The following is a 19201-nucleotide window of genomic DNA, read 5'->3' on the forward strand; positions in this document are numbered from 1 at the left end:
TTGATTCCAACTTAATTATTCACAGTTACGCAAAAACAAGATAACTAAAGAAAACCTAAGCCATCAAAATAAATTTTATTTGTATTTTCTACATAAACACACAGTGGCAATTCATGGCATTTGGTAATTTGTCCAAACGTGAGAGGCTTATGAAATCAACAAATGCCATTTTGAAGAGAGTATTCTGTCAAAAATAAATTACCCAACTTCAAGATAGGCCTGTTCAGCAAAATCCGATATTATTCTCTCAGTACTTTTATAAATGGAATTTTCTTCTACTTGTATCCATTTCCCGGGGCTGAAAGTGGAAAGCAGGGGAGTGGAAGAAGAAAAGAAAACAAAAATATAATGAACAATTCAGGTAAAATAGTAAAAGTTAACGTCCCTAGAAGTTTATAGGTAACGCACTGAAAAACTGGGTTTGTGTGAGACCCTGAATAGTCAGTCTTCAGTCTAATATAAAAGATGTTGGCAGTTTGTGTGTGTGTGTGATTTTAAAATAAAATGTTACTAAGTGAAGTACTGCTTATACTAGATAGAAAAGGATGTTTTAGGCCAGGTGCGGTGGCTTACACCTGTAATCCCAGCACTTTGGGAGGCTGAGGCGGGCGGATCAGGAGATCAAGACCATCCTGGCTAACACAGTGAAACCGTCTCTACTAAAAATACAAAAAATTAGCCAGTGTGGTGGTGCACGCTTGTAATGCCAGCTACTCAGGAGGCTGAGGCAGGAGAATAGCTTGAACCCAGGAGGCGGAGGTTGCAGTGAGCAGAGATGGCACCCCTGCACTCCAGCCTGGGCAACAGAGCTGAGACTCCATCTCAAAAAAAAAAAAAAAGGATGGTTTTAAAACATTGAAAGTTTTCATTGTTTTCATTTATGATTTAAGATGATGATCTCTAAACGTCTAAGAAAACTCAGTAGTTCTCAAGAAACATGTAATAGAGTCACATATAACACAGGCTTATAAGCAGATTGCTGCTGGGCCCCACCCCCTAAGTTGCTGATCCAGTAGGTCTGCAGGCCAAAGAATTTTCATTCCTAACAGGTTCGTAGGTAATGGTGCTGGTACCACTTTGAGAACCACTGATGTTTATACTTCAGATGAACCACAGTTATTGTAGTTTTTTTTTTTTCAGGGGTATATGTGCAGGATGTGCAGGTAAACATGTGCCATAGTGGTTTGCTGCACAGATCATTTTCATCACCTAGGTATTAAGCCCAGCATCCATTAGCTATTCCTGATGCTCTCTCTCCCACCCTCTTATCCCATACTTTAAAAATTACTTAGTTTTTTTAAACAATAAGCACATACCTTATGGACCCATTCATACTCTCCATATTTAGAATCAAAGGTTCCTTTCTGAAGAGACCTTAATTTTAAGGTAAAACGTGGTCCAAGTTCCTGAATTCCCACTTTCTTTTCACTCCTGAATATGTATCTTCAAAGACAAAAAGAGTTAAATTAATCTGAATAAGCTATTGTTTAACATTATGACAGGGTTCAAAAGATAATTCATTTTATCTTGTATGATACTTGCTACAATATATTGGAAAATTAGTTCATGTTGAAAATATATTTCATGATTGAAGTCAAAGTTCAACAAGTTTACCTTCCTCACCTGTGAAATCTGAAGAATATATAATCCCGTTGATTGTGGAATGTGGCAACCTGCCTTCCAATAAATTGAGGATTATGAGGGAAGAGAGATGCAAACATACGTCCAATTGAATGACCCAGCCGTGTTGTAAAATTATTCAGAATTATTTCAGGTATGTGTTCTGTGGGGTCCTTGCCTCTTCTCTAGAAAAATAATGAGAAATAAGTATCACCATGAGCTAAGCTAATTGGCAATACCTCCCAATGCAATTTCAAATATCAAAATTTACATGACAAATTTGCAAAATTTATCGTTTTTTAGTGACAAACTATCACAGATGGCTTACCAAACCCATGAAATAAGACATATCTAAAATTAATATGCAGTGAATGCAACAACAAAAAAATCTTATTAGAAAATCAATGTGCTTCATAGTAATGAAGACTATTGCCTGCTGGCTGTAACTTCACCACAGTCTCCCAAGAAAACTGATAGATAAAAACTGCTGTACTCAGGAGAAAAAATGCCATTATTAAGATAAATTCAGAGCTATAAGATACAGCATCTACTAATCAAATACTGTGGAGAGATCAATGCCAATCAAGGAATGTATAAAACTTACCTTAATTTCTTTACGAAGACGAACACTGCTCATTTTGAAATGAGCAGTTGGGCCATTTGGCAAGTGACTCAAAATAAGTCCATCTGTTCATAAAAGTTAAGAGAAACACATTGAACTCTGTAATCTCAACCTAATTGTTTAAATAACTAGTCCTCTACATCCAAAGGTCCCTAAAATCTGTACCCAAGTGAACAGGCAGATGTACATATTCCTCTGAAGTGACATTTTCCTACCATATCAAAAGCTCAAAATCAGTCAAAATCTTCCAAGAAAATAGACTAGGGTAGTCCTTTTTTTCTCCTTTTACAATGTAATAGTTAATCATCACCCTCAATAGGGTATGTTAAGGTACCCTAAAGTAGGTGAAAAAAAGCTCTTTAACTGACCACTACTCTTAGGAGTAAAATAGGATGGGATTCTACAATCATGTAACACTGCAAATACAGTATTTTACCTCCATGTTCTGAAGATGTATAACCCCAAAATGTCACTTTTACACATTTGTATGGTCAGAATATGCTGTCAACTTTGAATAACATCCCATGAGACCAGACTCCTAAACTTTCCTCTATGAAATTAAGGTTATTAGTATTTTGCAAGAGATCAGCCCTTACTTAGGATTACTGTACCACAAATTATAATCAACTAACCAATTAATAGCCATTCACTGATTGTCATTTCCCATAAATTGAGAATTGAGAATTATGCCCTCACACGCTAAACTACAAATGAAATGTAAGATCACCTACCTACAACTACATTACAAATGAAATGTAGACACGCTAAACTACAAATGAAATGTAAGATCACCTACCTACAACTAGCAGGACTAGCAGCCCAAGGACTCTAGAAGTCCTGGGTGCTGCAAACTAAGGTTGCTACCTATATAATGTTCTTCAAGTTTTTGTGGCACAACCTGACCTTCACTTGAAACACCTTTACTTTTCATGAGTAATTCTTGGCTATTGCTTAATGGCATTACAAGCAGACATATTAATGGCAATGGACAGGGCTTTCACTTTGTATTATGCTTTTCTAGTTTAGAAGAAATTTTCAAACACATTTCATCTGATTCAACAACTTAAATAGGCCAGAATCAGATGGTTTCAAGTCTATCTGCATATAATATGTATCTTTCAAAGCAGATGTTGCCATCTTTTTACAATGGCATCAACACTCATTCCTCCAGATTAGAAGCTATGGTATCTTCAACTTCTCCTCTCCCACTAAATCTTAACTGCTTTTACCTTCAGAATTTCCTCACTTAGCATCCTCTTTACCCTTACTGTCGTAGTGAGGTCCTCGAGATTTTCCACCTAGATTATTAAAGTAGTATTGTGGTTGGTCTGACCTTTTTCCTCACCATCTCAAGTACATCTCCTAATGCAGATTGTAAAATCAAGTCTGGACTTAGGCCTTAGTTCTATAAGTAACCAGCTATGGGACTTAGCTGTTTCATTATATCTGTACCATAGTTTCTCATGTGCTAAGTGAAAAACAAACTAGATACCTTCACAGTCTTGACAGCTGTAGCTAATCTCATACTACTCTCATCACAGACTGATCTACAGAAAGAAGACATTGGTATGAGATTCATAATGTGGCCACAAATTACCTTTTCAACCTATTTATGCCCACACCAAGCTGTTTCCTAACTGGTAGGCACTCGCAGTCTTATGTACTATATATGTTAATCCTAGCATGCATTTTTTGCTTCTGCTAATTTGAATACCTGCAACATTTTACTCATCTATTATGGTCTACTTCAAATGTCACCTTTTTATGCAGTCAGAATTAAGATCTAAATCTTCTCAGTTCTCACTGCTACCACAGCACTCATCACTTATTTGAGTTACAGTAAGGAAAACACCTTTCTTCCCAACTAATCTGTTAACACTTAGGTAGGGATGGGAATTTTTTTCTTTTTTTTGAGACAGTCTCACTCTGCAGTCCAGGCTGAAGTGCAATGGCACGACCATGGGTCACTGCAGCCTCAACCTCTCGGGCTGGAGTAATCTTCCCACCTCAACCTCCCAAGTAAATGGGACTACAGGCATGCCATCATGCCCAGCTAATTTTTGTAGAGACAGGGTTTTGCCATCTTGCCCAGGCTGGTCTCAAGCGATACACCTGCCTTAGCCTCCCGAAGTGCTGGGACTGCAGGCAGATTTTTCAGCAAACGTTTGAATTCTATCATTTTAAAAGATTCACCACAGGTTAAACTTCATGAAATACAGCCAAAAGTATTTATTAAGGGGCCTAGGAGATATAAAAGTCATTTCTTCCAACCCCCAAATCAAGGCTTAAATCCTTTCTAGAACATTCCCACTAAATTGTGGTGTCAAAAGCAAAGTACAAAATCCAAACTTACCAGTTTCTAAATAACTTCTTTTCCTGTGTACCTGCATTGTGCAAGAGGCTTTATTTACATTACTGCTAATCCCTAACACAAATCACGCAAAACAGGAGTCATCATGCCTATTTCAGTAATGAGGAAAAGAGGCTGAAGAGGGTCAAGTAAATTAGCCTAAGTAAATCACACCAAGGCAACTGCACATCTCAACCAGGGTGGGTCTGCACCTAGCTTAAGCCCTTGGCTGACAGCTGCTCACATTTGGAAATGTACAGAGGCATTTTGTTTGTCAGGATGACTGAGGTGTTACTGGTATTTAGAATCCAAAGGCCAGGAATGCAAACCATCTTACAAGCTGCCAAGAGTGTAGCACAAATAATTACCCTACCTCAAATGCCAGTAGTTCCCCATTTAGAAATAATGAATACAGGATGTAGGTCTGTAAAGATAAAGCTTACATGCTTCTCACTATACCACGTTTACTAAAATGACTACCACATGGCACTACCAGACACTATGCTTTATAAACAATACATTTAATGTGATCTTGTGGGAACTCTAAAGATAGTTATTATTTCCTACATTTAAAAAATGAGGAAACTGAGTGGCTAAGAAACTTGACTAAAATCACAAAAGTAGCAAATAACGGAATCTGTATTTGATAAAACAGCTGCCCTGACTCAAAGCCACTAGTAGGTTTCTACAGTTTAGACAGCTGATGAAGTTCTATTTTAGAATAAGTCAAAAAAGTATATCCCTTTACTTCCACCATTCAGCACTACTCTTTCATACAGTAGCCCCTCCAATGTCTTTAGAAAGATGCCATGTTCCTAGAATCTACTTTCCCACAGGCTAAATCCTGTTTTTTCAGCTTTTCCGCCATGTGTCATCATTAGGAGTTGTGATTTTTATTCCTGAACCCATGCTAAGTCTCCAGGAATCACCACTATTTTTTTTTTTTGACAGTCTTGTCCTGTCACCGAGGCTGGAGTGCAGTGGGCACCATCTTGGCTCATGGCAACCTTTGCCTCCCGGGTTCAAGTAATTTTAGTGCCTCAGCCTCCCAAGTAGCTGGGATTACAGGCACGTGCCACCACGCCCAGCTAATTTTCGTATTTTTAGTAGAGACGCGATTTTGCCATGTTGGCCAGGCTGGTCTCAAACTCCTGACCTCAAGCAATCTGCTGGCCTAGGCCTCCCAAAGTGCTGGGACTACAGGTGTGAGCCACCACGCCCAGCCAGAAAATGTAAACTTTTTAAAGGCAATAGATGATATAGGTGAAATTTGTGTGACCATATAAAACACCCTGGATAAAATAAGGATAGAACATTTACTGAATTGATGAATGCCTGCTTCTTAGCAGGGTTACTAGCGGCCTCAAAGTGATGACAGTTGTTTTTTAACTGCCAAAAATAAAAAGAGGAAAACAGACCTTACCACTTTGTGGAGGCAGTTTAAAAAAAGAAAAAGAGGTAGCAACTACCTTAAAAACAAATTTTTTCTGGAGTAGTTAAGTATTCAAGAGATTTCAGATATTTGATACATTAATCTGATAAACCAAATTATAATATGGCCAACAAAACACATTACGAAGCTTGTTATAGTTTATTTTAGTTTCTGGAAAGCTACTAGAACAAGTGGATAAAGTAAGTTATATTGAAAACAATAAAAATCATAAAAGTTAGATTTTTAAAAAACAGCCTTTTAAGCCACTAATTTAACAACAACAGTGTTCACTGATATTAGAAATAAAATGTTATTCTGGCACCACAGAAAGTTTTGTCCCTGTTTTTTTTTTTGGTAAATTCTTTATAATTTTAATGAAATTAAAAATCATAAAGATGACTCATTCAATTGGTCATCTGTAAAGCTACTGAACTCACAGCCATCATTCAATAAGTAAATAAAACAATAGCAACAATAACAACAAACCTACATATCCTTTATGAAGTCTCTTATCTCAATAGGAAGAAATATCTTGGGTTCAGGTGACACATTCATCTCAGATCTGAGACTCACAGAAAAGTTTAGACTGGAACACATAACATGGGCCCAAGTCTCTACCTCAAAAACTGAATCCTGCGACACCACCTCTGGCAACGTAAAATCTAGCCATAACAAACCATATGCAGATCCCCAACTAGGTCAGCCCTTTCCTCCCTCTCTTTCCAAATGGTTGTCCCTCTGCACTGAGCGCTTTTCTCTGCCTCATTCCCCTGCTTCACCCTCGTCCATCTAGATCCAGCTTCAGCATCTCTTTCTACAGGAAGTCCTTCCTCCCAGGGCAGACTTTGTACCAATCACAGGGTCCCCACTCTCTCCTGCATTTCTCTGTTTAATTGTACCATCCACACTATATTTTGTCAGTTTACATATCCATTTACTCCACCTATGAATTTCCTGAAGGTTGTCTCGTTTTATCTCTGCATCTTTTACTAAGGGTTAAAATGATCTCTTGGCTATAGCATGTGCCTGATAAATGTTTGGTGAATACAAAGGAAAAATCAGTTTATAGATTCTTGGAAAGAGATATAATTTTCTGATAAAAAAATTATTTTCTGAAAGTTATAGGCAATATTTCCTTATTCTTTTAAATATATTTTTAAGGGGGTTGAGGGAGAGGACAGGAAAACCTCCTTAAAAAAAAAAAAGGATACTTGGGGTTTTGCGATCTTCATTAATAACAATCAGGTCTGTGAACTCTCTTGCGATGCACTGAGGAATAATTTTTTTCAGAGCCAGTCCTCTTCTGTAATAAACATGTGAGTTTGGTATAACTGTGGAGAGCTGTTCACAGAGTCGTACTGTTCTCTGCAAAACAAAATAACAAAAATTTTGAATACTTTTTGAAAAAATAAAAATCTTATGTGATACATAAGGAAAGAAATAACAATTATTATGATTAATAGAAAGCAACACTGAGGAAAGCATGAAACTGGAACAATGTCGCCTCTTTTATCAAAGGCTGATCATCCTAAAGCAGTGGTTCTCAATTAGGGGCAATTCTGCTCCATCAGGGGACACATTTGGCAATATCTGGAGACATTTTTGATGGTTATGACTGGTGGTAGTGGTAGTGGTGTGTGGTTGCTACTGGCACCTAATGCATAGAGGCCAGGGAAGCTGGTAAACATCCTATAATGAACAGGATGGCTCACAATAACAAAGAATTCTCCAGCTAAAATGTTAACAATGCTGAGGTTGAGAAATCCTATCCTGAAGAATCAAATTTAGTAAACCTACATCATATCACCACTGCTACGTTTTATTTACTTATTCACAGGCATTCTTTAAGGCAGTTAACTAAAGGTTTAACTCTTCTGAACAGAGTACTTTAAATAGAACTAATAAGAAAATTAAGAATTCAAGAACTAAATTAATCAATGTGTTTACCCCATGAGGTCTATCTGATGTTGTGATGAGAATCTTGGGAGAAGTCTGTTTGTTGAAGTAAGAAGCAAATTCATCTGTAGATTCATCATAAGCAACCTGAGAACAGAGAAGAAGGATAATTTTACATCAAACAAATATTCTACTGGGCCAGAATTCTAAAAGTAGCTTCAGCAGGACTGCTGAACACTGAGTACCTAGCTGATAGGGAATTTAAAGACAGACCAGGAAGGACTGACATTAATGGACACAGGAAGAGGATGGAGTGGATTTCTCCTGTGTAAAATACAAGTACAAAACTGAATAAAACTGTCAGAAATCACTTCAGGGCAGAAACTGAGATATGTTTACTCTTGAACTGCTTTCATTTCCGTCATCAACTTGGTTGGTGAAAATAATAACCACAGGAAAAAAAAAAACCCAAGCAAAAAAACTAATGAAATTAAGAGAAGACAAATCTTCCATTAAGAGACACTCAGGTTTAAACAATAATGAAAGTAGTACCTTTTAAAATTTGTGGAATATACCCAAGTGGTCTTGGTATAAGACTCTGAAAGAGTCTTATGGCTATACCTGCTCACATTAGAAAATATACATATTGAGCAAATCAATAAATACAGAATCAACTCAAAGGAAGCAGAAAAAAGTAATAAAGATAAAAGGAGATATAAAAGAATCAAAAAACAAAGATTCAATAGGATCAAGAAGAAAGTACTTAGAAAAGACTAAGAGAATAGATATCTTGGTAAAAACTGATTTAAAAAAGAAAAAGCCAAAATAAAATAATATGAGGAATGAAAAGTGGACATTACTGTAGTCTCACTCATGAACACAGATAAAATTAATTCTAAGCAAAGAATAAACCCAATTTGGTTATGATGTTTAATGCAATAAAAGAGAAAAGCCACATAATCACCTCAATATTTGCAAAGAAAACATCTAATAACATTCTACATTCATTCATGATAAACAAGACAAAAAATAGCCTAAGAATAAAATTTACTTAACCCTTAACTCTTAATAATCTATCATTAGTGACACAAATATTAATGATGATGCATTGGAAATATTCTTTTGAAAATCAGGAATGTGGCAAAGATGGCACTATTGATTTTTCTATTTATTTGACATTAAGCTAGAAGTTCTAGAAGGCACAAAAGTGGGAGAAAAACAGGTCAAAATAAGAAAACTGTCATTTGCAGAAATGATTATCTAAAACAGAAAAATGAAAACAATATCCCAACAAATTAGAAATGAATTTAGGTAGGCTACTGGTTAGAAGATCACTACTCAAAAATCCACTGCATTTTTATAAATTGGCAACCAAAACAATTTTCAAAGACATGCAGTTTACACCAACAAAAACCGTAAGATACCCAGGAATAGCTCTAGGAAGATTTATGGGTCAACTTGCATGAAGAGAACTATGAAATTCATGAAATACGTTTCACTATTTAAAGAAGACCTAAGAAATATATATTATATATATACATATGTATCCCCAATTTGGAGGATATATATATCCCCAAATTGATCTGATTTTTGTACCATTTATAATTTATATGGAGGAGCAAAGGCCTAGGAAAAGCCAAAACATATCTGAAGAGAGGGTATTTACGGGCAGGAGTGAAAGAAGCATCTTGCACTTACAGATATTAAGACTTATTATGAAGCTAATTAAGAAAGTAATGATGCAGTGACAAACTGGCCAAGCAAATAGCCCAGAAAAAGACCAAGCATATATAGATATTTGATATATAACTTGGCATTACAATTCATTGTGTGGAAAGGCTGCACTACTCCAAAAATGGTACTGGATAAACTATATATATATATATATGTGTGTGTATATATATATATGTGTGTGTATATATATATATGTGTGTATATATATATATATGCACAAAAGGACAGGCTGGGGTGAAAGACAGGAAGGAAAGTAACTGGTTTCCATTCTCACACCAAACAGAAAACAATTCCTAACAATTAAGTAAATAAACATGAGAGATAACTCTTTAATTGTTTTAGAAAGAAAGAAAAAGTAACTTAGGATTACAGGAAACAGAACAGTTTCTTAAATATGACATAAAAAGCTTTAAATGCTAACAATTTCAAAAATTCAACTATATCAAGAACTTCTGGTCCTCGTCCTCAAAAGACACCATAGAAAATAAAAAGAGAATCCATGAATTGGAAGATGCCTTTAATATGTATAAAGGATTGGTATCCAAATTATATAGAGAAGTTCCACAAATGATCAAAATACACTACATGATAGAAAACTGGGCAAAAGACGTGTTTTATCTTTAAAGAAAACAACTTATATTAAACGACGCTCAACATTAGAAAACAAGGAAATACAAATTCAAACCTCAATGAGACAGCCTTTTATCATTAGTCTGAACATACCAGGAGTTGGTTAGAATGTGGATGAGCAGGAACACTACTACTCTTGTACCACAAAAGTATAAAATGGTACAACCACTGCTTTGAAAAATATTTTGGTATAATCATGTAAAGTTAAACATTTACACATTCTCATGACTCAAAATTATCCTACTGTAGGTAAATATTCTAGGGAAACCTTTATGTATACATACCCTCTATATGCCTGTTATCCCCAAATTTATTTCCAGTCAAGACCTCTTCCCTGAATTCCAAGCTCATATCCCAACTACCTGCTTGACATCTCTTCTAAAAACTCTTAAGAGTCCTGAACTCTTGATTTCCCCTTAAATCTCCTTCACTCAGTCTTCCACATCTAGTCAATGACCATTTCATCCTTCTAATTTGCTCAGTCTAAAACCTTAATACCATCTTTGAATCCTCGATTTCTCTGAAATTCCACATCCAATTTGTCAGGAAATTGAAGCAGCTCTGATTTCAAAATATACCCGGGGAAAAAATATTTAGAATCAGATCAATTCTCACCCCTTTCATCGTAACTACCCTGGCCCAGGTCATGATGAAAGCCCATCATTTCTTTCCTGGATTTGTTTAGTAGCTTCCTAATTATTCTACTTACCTCTCCAGTTATATTCTCAGTAAAGCAGCTAACTACTTTTAAAAATTAAGTCTGATCACATCATTCTTCTATTCAACCCATCCAATGGCTCCTCATTTCACTAAGTATAAAACCAAAGTCCTCATACTGGCCAACAAAGTCACTGATCTGGTCTTTCCTCTTTATCATACTTTCCTAGGACCTCTTCTACAATCCTCTCCCTTTGTTTGCTTAATTTCAGCCACAATAGCCTTCTTGTTATTCTTAAAAAGCATATTCGATACACTCCTGCCTTGGAGCTTGTGCACTGGGTGTTCTCTCTGGGGTTCCTTTTGCCCAAGGATGGCTAAATTTCCTCACATCCTTCAAGTCTTTGCTAAAAGGTCAATTTCTCAATAAAGCCCACCCTGACTATCCTGTATAAAAAATCACTACACAGTAGAAAAATGGGCAAGAGACACAATCAATTGATCAAAGGGGAAAAAATATGAAAAGATGTTCAACCTCATTCAAAATGAGAACTGCAAATTAAAACTATAGTGATATACAATTTCTCACTTATCAAACTGGAAAAAATGATCTACAATGAGTGTAAGTTGAGGAGTAACATTCAAGTATCTCCTCCCCAAATACTTATTAATTATCATACAAAGGGAAAAACATTAAATTCAGAGTGAAGAAACCAGGCAGGCACCACTTTAACCAAGTGATCAAGGTAAACATAATCAGTAGGAGAAAATCATCAAGTGACTCTTGATAAGAAGTACTGAAAAAGGACTTAACGTAACGTTCATGACAGAGGTCGAGCCTCCCTAATTAAAAAACCCAAAACCTGAAATATTCCAAAATTCAAAACTTTTTGATAAAGCACCAACATGGCACCACAAGTGGGGAATTCCACACTTGACCTCATGTGATGGGGTCACAGTCAAAAGTTTGTTTCATGCACAGAATCATTAAAAATATTGTATAAAAGTTACCTTTAGGCCGGATGGGGTGGCTCATGCCTGTAATCCTAACACTTTGGGAGGCCAAGGTGGGAGGATCGCCTGAGCTCAGGAGTTCAAGACCAGCCTGGGCAACATGGTGAAACCCTATCTCTATTAAAATACAAAAAATTAGCTGGGCATGGTGGCGTGAGCCTATAGTCCCAGCTTTTCTGGAGGCAGAATTGCTTGAACTAGGGAGGCAGAGGTTGCAGTGGGCAGAGACTGCACCACTGCACTCCAGCCTGGGCAACAGAGCAAGACTCCATCACCAAAAATAAAAAAAGTTACCTTTAGGCTATGTGCATAAGATGTATACAAAACATAAATAAATGCTCTGTTCAGACTTGGGTCCAATCATCAAGATACCTCACTATCTATCACAAATATTCCAAAATCTGAAATCCAAAAAGACTTCTGGTCCGGCCGGGTGTGGTGGCTCATGCCTGTAATCCCAGCACTTTGGGAGGCTGAGGTGGGTGGATCACGAGGTTAGGAGTTTGAGACCAGCCTGGCCAATATGGTGAAACCCTGTCTCTACTAAAAATACAAAAATTAGCTGGGTGCCTGTAATCCTTTCTATTTGGGAGGCTGAGGCAGGAGAATTGCTTGAACCTGGGAGACAGAGGTTGTAGTGAGCTGAGATCGTGCCACTGCACTTCAGCCTGGGTAACAGAGGAAATCTCCATCTCGGAGAAAAAAAAATAAAAAAACACTTCTGGTCCCAAGCATTTCAGGCAAGGGACACTCCACCTGTATTTCTGTCAAAAGTACATAAACTGAATATAATCAGAGGAAACCCCAGGCGAACTCACATTAAGGTACATTCTACAGAATATCTGGTCTGTACTATTCAAAAAATCTCAATGTCACAAAAAAGCAAACGACTGAGAAACTGTTCTAAATTTAAGGAAATTAAAGGTAATTACAATGGAACGTATGACCTGGGACTTTTCTTTTGCTAGAAAGGACATTATTGGAACAGCTAGTGACATCTGAGTAAGATCTATAGAACAGATAATAATGTATACCAGTGTTAACTGTCTGATTTTGCTAAGTGTGCTAATAAACAAAATGAGATACACAGGAATAAAGGGGCACCATGTCTGCCACTTACTCTCATTTAAGAGGGAATATTTAGGAAGTCTGGGTGAAGGGTATGTACAAATTCCTACTTTTCTATGAAGTCTGAAATGTCAAAATAAATTAAAATGCATACACACACAAATACCTTACTTACATAAAATTGCAAACCCTCTCTACTCCGGTAGTCCTGAATCTTCTTTATCCTGTTTTCCTTTAGTAACCTATCACTGGCTAACATATGTCTAATTTATTTATTTCATTATGTTGACTGTTTGTCTCCCTTCCTAGAATGTAAGCTCTGGGTGGGTAGAAGTTGTGTGTGTGTGTGTGTGTGTGTGTGTGTGTGTGTGTGAGTATTCTGTGTACTGATGGCTCTCAAATCCCTAAAACGGATCCCAATACAGTGCAGGTGAATCCATAAACATTTGCTGAAAGAAGGACAGAAATCAGTGAATGACTATACCAGGAGATATGTGAAAGAATGTTGATAGCAGCACTATTGCAAAGCAAACAGACATTCCAAACCAAGTTTCCTTTACGAAACTTTAAAAAATAGTTTTAAAATCTTGCTTCTTTTACTGCACTGTTGCAAACTATCTAAGGAGAATGTGCAAAGTTAAAGATTATCTCGAAACTAAGATTTATGAGAATACAAAAAATAGCATCAAATGTTATTCTTAGGTATCAAAATGTCTAATAAATACTGCAGAAGTCTATAGTACGAGGAATTCTTTTAAAACTACCACGCCAGGCGCGGTGGCTCATGCCTGTAATCCCAGCACATTTGGAGGTCAAGATGGGCGGATCACCTGTGGTCAGGAATTCGAGACCAGCCTGACCAACATGGTGAAACCCCATCTGTACTAAAAATACAAAAATTAGCCAGGCGTGGTGGCAGGTGCCTGTAATCCCATCTACTCAGGAGGTTAAGGCAGAGGGTGCAGTGAGCCGAGATCACACCACTGCACTCCAGCGTGGGTGACAGAGCAAGACTCTGTCTCAACAAAATAAAAAACAAAAACAAAAAAACCCATCCAAAATACTAGTCAGGGATTATATGACAAATGTAAAAGTTTACCTAGACATAAAATAGATTACTAGAAAGTAAATATTTACTTAATTTGTCTATAGCATTATTGGGAAATCAATTATGAGATAATCTACACCAAATAATAAGATAATATGCCAGCATTTTAGCTGAACCAGTCCATTACACAACTTCGCCAGCCAGCATTTTAAATATCAACATAAAAATATATAATTTATCAATTATGTGTGATCATTCAAACTAATTTAAGACTTCTAACATTACCTCTTCATCATTAGGGTCTACCGTGGTTTCATCATACACTCGCTGGTTGTCAATGGTCTTGGGTACAGGCTTTGGTGGAGCCTAAGTAAAAGAGAAAGGATTACATTTTAGAAGGATTTTACATTAATTATATTACGGTTGGGGAAAAACAACAGAAAGCTACAAATAATCCCAAACTCAATCTGTTCCTCAGATCAATTCACTTCTATTGTTACATCAATCCTAATAACAATATTGAATAAGAGGCTTTTTTTTTTTTTTTTTTAACAATCTGGGCAGAGACACACACATACTAGAAGAATGGCCAACACTGAATGAAACGGCTTAAAACTGTGCAGAAATAACAAGGAGAAGAAATAGGGATTGAGATAATTATCTATTAGGGGAAAACATATCAAACAGGAGAAAAATAAAAGAAAAAAATAGGCCGGGCGTGGTGGCTCATGCCTGTAATCCCAGCACTTCTGGGAGGCCGAGGCGGGTGGATCACGAGGTCAGGAGATCGAGACCATCCTGGCTAACACGGTGAAACCCGTCTCTACTAAAAAATACAAAAAATTAGCCGGGCGTAGGGGTGGGCCCCTGTAGTCCCAGCTACTCGGGAGGCTGAGGCAGGAGAATGGTGTGAACCCGGGAGGCGGAGCTTGCAGTGAGCCCAGATCATGCCACTGCACTCCAGCACTCCAGCCTGGGCGACAGCGCAAGACTCCACCTCAAACAAAAAAAAAAAGGGAGAAAAATAACAAATGACATCTGTACATGACTGTTCCAATACTTTCGGGAAGCTACTCAGAAATATTTAATAAAAGTCTAGTTGTTATCCGTTGACCTAGTAATTTTATTTTGGGGTATTTATGTTCAGGAATGTAAATGGGGGAAAAATTTATACAAAGAAATATGTAGTATCCCTATTTATAATGAAAATAAACAGCAAACAGGGCAAATGTTCAACATCAAGGTAATGACTAAACATACTATAGTACATCAACATTATGGAATACTGTTAGGATCAGCAATCATGCATACTCAGCTTAGACCAAGAAATGGTGTAAATGAACTGTTATAAAGTAGAGCACAGAATTGTAAGAGTACATTAAAACTAATTCAAAATATACATACACTAGCAGAGCTATGAAGAAAACATAAACTGAAACTATTTAGCATTTATTACTCTATGAAACAAATATTACATTTTAATAATTTTTTTAAAGGAAGCAGTTTTAAGAAGTCATCTTTTATCTCAAAAAGCAAGAATGGTGGTATTTTCAAATGGTGATCATAACATTAATTTGCTGTAATAGACTGATTACTAAAGAGTTAAAAAGAGACTAACATGCTTGACATACTAGGATACTACAGGTCAAAACAGTCTACTATTGACAATTTTCTATGGTTTAACCTAATACTATTCAAAGAATGCATGAAATGGTAGAGTGTTTAGTTTGTATACAGTCTTTACATTTTTTTCTCTTCCTCAAACACCCTTATTTGGTAACTTACTTGATATCTTAAGAAATGGGAGGGGAAACATGAATGTTTTCAAAATTTTGCAAAAATAAATCATAACCTAGAGTAATTATAAATACACTGAAAATAAAAATAACTTAGCTATGCAATAATGTATGAGTATTTAGTAGTCTAAAAATTTTTTCAATAAAGATTTCACTTCTTATGGTACCACAAATATAGCCAAATTCTTTCTTGATGCATTATCCATTCTTTTCTTTGCCATAATCCTCACCCTCCTCCCACTCCCCATTCTCACTTTTCACAGGTTCATATCCTCTGTACCAGCTCTAAAGCTTAACACATCCTTATCACCCTACTCCAGAAGAGGCTCTGTCCTGCCTTTCCCCAGCCTTGCCTAACCAAAAACCTTTGCTTCACATCACAAGAGCCAAGCTCCAGGCCTAACGTGAGGAGCTTCCCCAGGTTGTGTTGACCTCTCAAACACAAAGTTACATGCAAAACACCACCACTGTGTTACTGTATAGGTACACAAACATACATAGTAAAGGTAAAATAAATGCATGGAAAAAATAATCAAAAATTTCACGAGTGGTTATCTATGGAGGGAAAAGCAATTATGAAGAAGACGACAAGGGGCTTCCAACATTCTTTGCTAATGCATTATTTCTTAAGCTGGGTAAATGATACAAAGAGGTTTATTATATTACTTTTGTATTTCTTCATACATATGAAATATGTAATAATAAATTTTAAAAGAAAGTAATTCAACTTAAATATCAGGAAGGATCCCCTAATATAAGACAGAAAACAAACAGCTAAGAATTTTATTTACCTTATCACCAAGAGCCTCTCTTTCTTTTTTAAGTTTTTTCTTAGCTGCCAACTTTTCCTAAAGGGTGAAAAAAAAGAGAACAATATTGAGAAACAACCAGTTATATCACAAACACATACTCAAACTACAAATTACTAATGCTATGGATACTCGAACTGGGCGATCTTTGTAATCTATTGAAATAAGCATCTGGCCATGGATTTTTCTACCTAAATTACTGTAAGCCAAATGAGCTGGCCAATTAATAAGATTTCTTTAACAAAGACCTTGATTCTTTTAAAAAAATCTAAACTGGCAAGTTTGAACATTTAAAATTTGACTAGCTTAATCTTTTTCCATAAAGTCTCAAATTAATTAAAGTACAAAATGTGGTCTCCGTTGTGTTTTGCCTAACTGGTTGCATCCTAAAGACGACCACGGTTATGCTGCTTGCTTCTCTTGAAAAGCACTAAAAATAGGAATGGGAGATGAGTTTTCAGGTTGTTTTTCATAAAACCATCACCAATTATTTACATATTTTGTCATCAAAATATACTTTTAAAATTTAGTGAGAGCTTGCAAAGTGGATTAAGATTATCTGTATTTGTACTGTCAATCTAGATTTCTAGATAGAAGGGTTGACAAAATAAAAAATATTATTTTTTTTCCAGCACCTACTGATCCTCAATCCACCAGGTTTCAGATTAGAAATCATAGCTCCAGTAAATCTTCTAGGACATCCCTCCCCAATACGTGCATACCAGAATGAGTTAAATGCCCCTTGTATGTACTCAAACAGCACCTTGACACTGAACATGAGTAAGAACCAGTCCCGGGCCTCAGAAGGGCCGGTAAGAGGAGGCAGACACGTAATAAGAATATTGTGTGAACTTCCATGATGTGCAAGAATAAGCAAACGTTTTCTTCCAACTGCAATTTAACCAGAAATGGGCACTGCGACCTTGGCAAACCGTTTAAACCCCTTTACGTTTCAGTTAGTTTACCCACCAGAAACGTATAAAGATAAGGCTTAAAGAACAAATACAATTACCAGAAACTTTACAGTACTAATTTCGGTAAAGAGCTGCTGCAGGAATCAGAGAAGCAATATTTTGGATTTTATTACGTATTGCCTCCATTTCAGATTCTGCAAATTAACCAACGCTGCCTAGAAGGGCCAAAGGGCTGAGACTTTTGCGTTCTGGGCCAGGAGGGCGTAGTTTTCACTACTAAGCCAAGAGTGCCTTCCAGCTTTCCTTGTGAATCCAGCATCCTAGGAAACAGCCTATCAAGAAAATCTTCCACCCTGATGCTCAGGCAAAAGGCTGAACCGAGAGTCTCCAAACCACGGCGAGGAAACCAGAACACGTGGGCCGCGGCACCACCCTTCCTACCGAGCCACAGAGTACACTTTGAGACCAGCAGACATACACATCTGTGAGCCCCGCGACCGCCCTAAGCGTCAGGAACATCGCGCAAGCGCCCGGCAGCTCCCGCCCCTCGCGTACCTTCCGCTGCTGTTGTTTCCACCGCGTGAACATTAAGTGTCGCCGCTGTTTGTTTTTAATCTCCGAAATGCTAAACCCTGGCGGAAAAGCAGCCGCTTTCGGGGGTTGGACCCCGCTTTCCGTCGCCCCATCCCCAGCGCCTGCAGCCTCCTGAATTTCTTCGACAGCGGCTTTCCGTTTCAGACTTTTCTTCCAGCTGCTGCTGCTCTTTTCCCCGGCTTTCGCCATGGTGTCGGCTCCTTTGCTTCCGTACGGAAACGGAAACAGCGTTCTCCTGTGAACCCGTTCCTTAACCTTTTACTTCCGGGGTCGCAAAGTATTTAAAACTGTAGACGGCTTTTGTGAGTTTTAGCCATTTAAGAAAATAGTAAAGCTGAGGCTTGAGGAAACTTTAGGCAGTTTGCCCAGCTGTATAAAGAGTGAGATGATGAGTTTGGGCACTCCTTGCACATCAATGTGCCCAGCCCTCAAAATAATGGAACGATAACAACAAAAACCATGCCCGGATTAGTTTACGTTTTACGTGAGGGAAACCTAAAATGAGCACACAAATAAATTATGGTGAGCTACAGAGTAAGACGTGGTATGGAAAAAAAAAGAACAGGATAAAAGAAGATGAAGAGACATTCATCTTTTTGCGATGGAGCCTTGCTTTGACGCCCAGGCTGGAGTGCAGTGGCCACGATCTCCGATCACTGCCAACTCCTCCTGAGTAGCTGGGACTACAGACATGTGCCACCACGCCCAGCAAATTTTTGTGTTTTTGCAGAGATGAAGTTTCACCATGTTGGCCAGGCTGGTCTTGTACTCTTGATTTCAGGTGATTGGTCCTCCCTGGACTTCCAAAGTACGTTGCAATTTTAAATAGGATTCTCAGAGTAGGCTTTGTTGAAAATGTTATATTGAGCCAAAATTTGAAGGAAGTAATGGGATAAACTAGTTATCTGAGGGAAGAGCTGTTAATCTGAGAAAAGCTGGTTATCAAGGAGAAAAGCTGTCCTGGCAAAGCAAACAGCCAGCTCCAATGCTCCTAGTCAGTAGCAAGCCAGGAAAGGC

General features: G+C 37.4%; 1 protein-coding gene across 1 annotated transcript; it reads right to left on the reverse strand.

Annotated features, from left to right (window-relative positions):
- Positions 1–72: 72 nt before the first annotated feature.
- Positions 73–18380, reverse strand: RPF1 (ribosome production factor 1 homolog). Its single transcript, NM_001261571.1, is given in 9 exon segments — positions 73–298; positions 1317–1443; positions 1624–1805; positions 2225–2307; positions 7236–7389; positions 7972–8067; positions 14357–14437; positions 16659–16715; positions 18146–18380. Coding segments are annotated over 9 exon segments (1050 nt in total). The 5' UTR covers positions 18374–18380; the 3' UTR covers positions 73–256.
- Positions 18381–19201: the final 821 nt, after the last annotated feature.

The sequence above is a fragment of the Macaca mulatta genome, chromosome 1 (assembly GCF_049350105.2).
Source record: "Macaca mulatta isolate MMU2019108-1 chromosome 1, T2T-MMU8v2.0, whole genome shotgun sequence".
NCBI lineage: Eukaryota > Metazoa > Chordata > Mammalia > Primates > Cercopithecidae > Macaca > Macaca mulatta.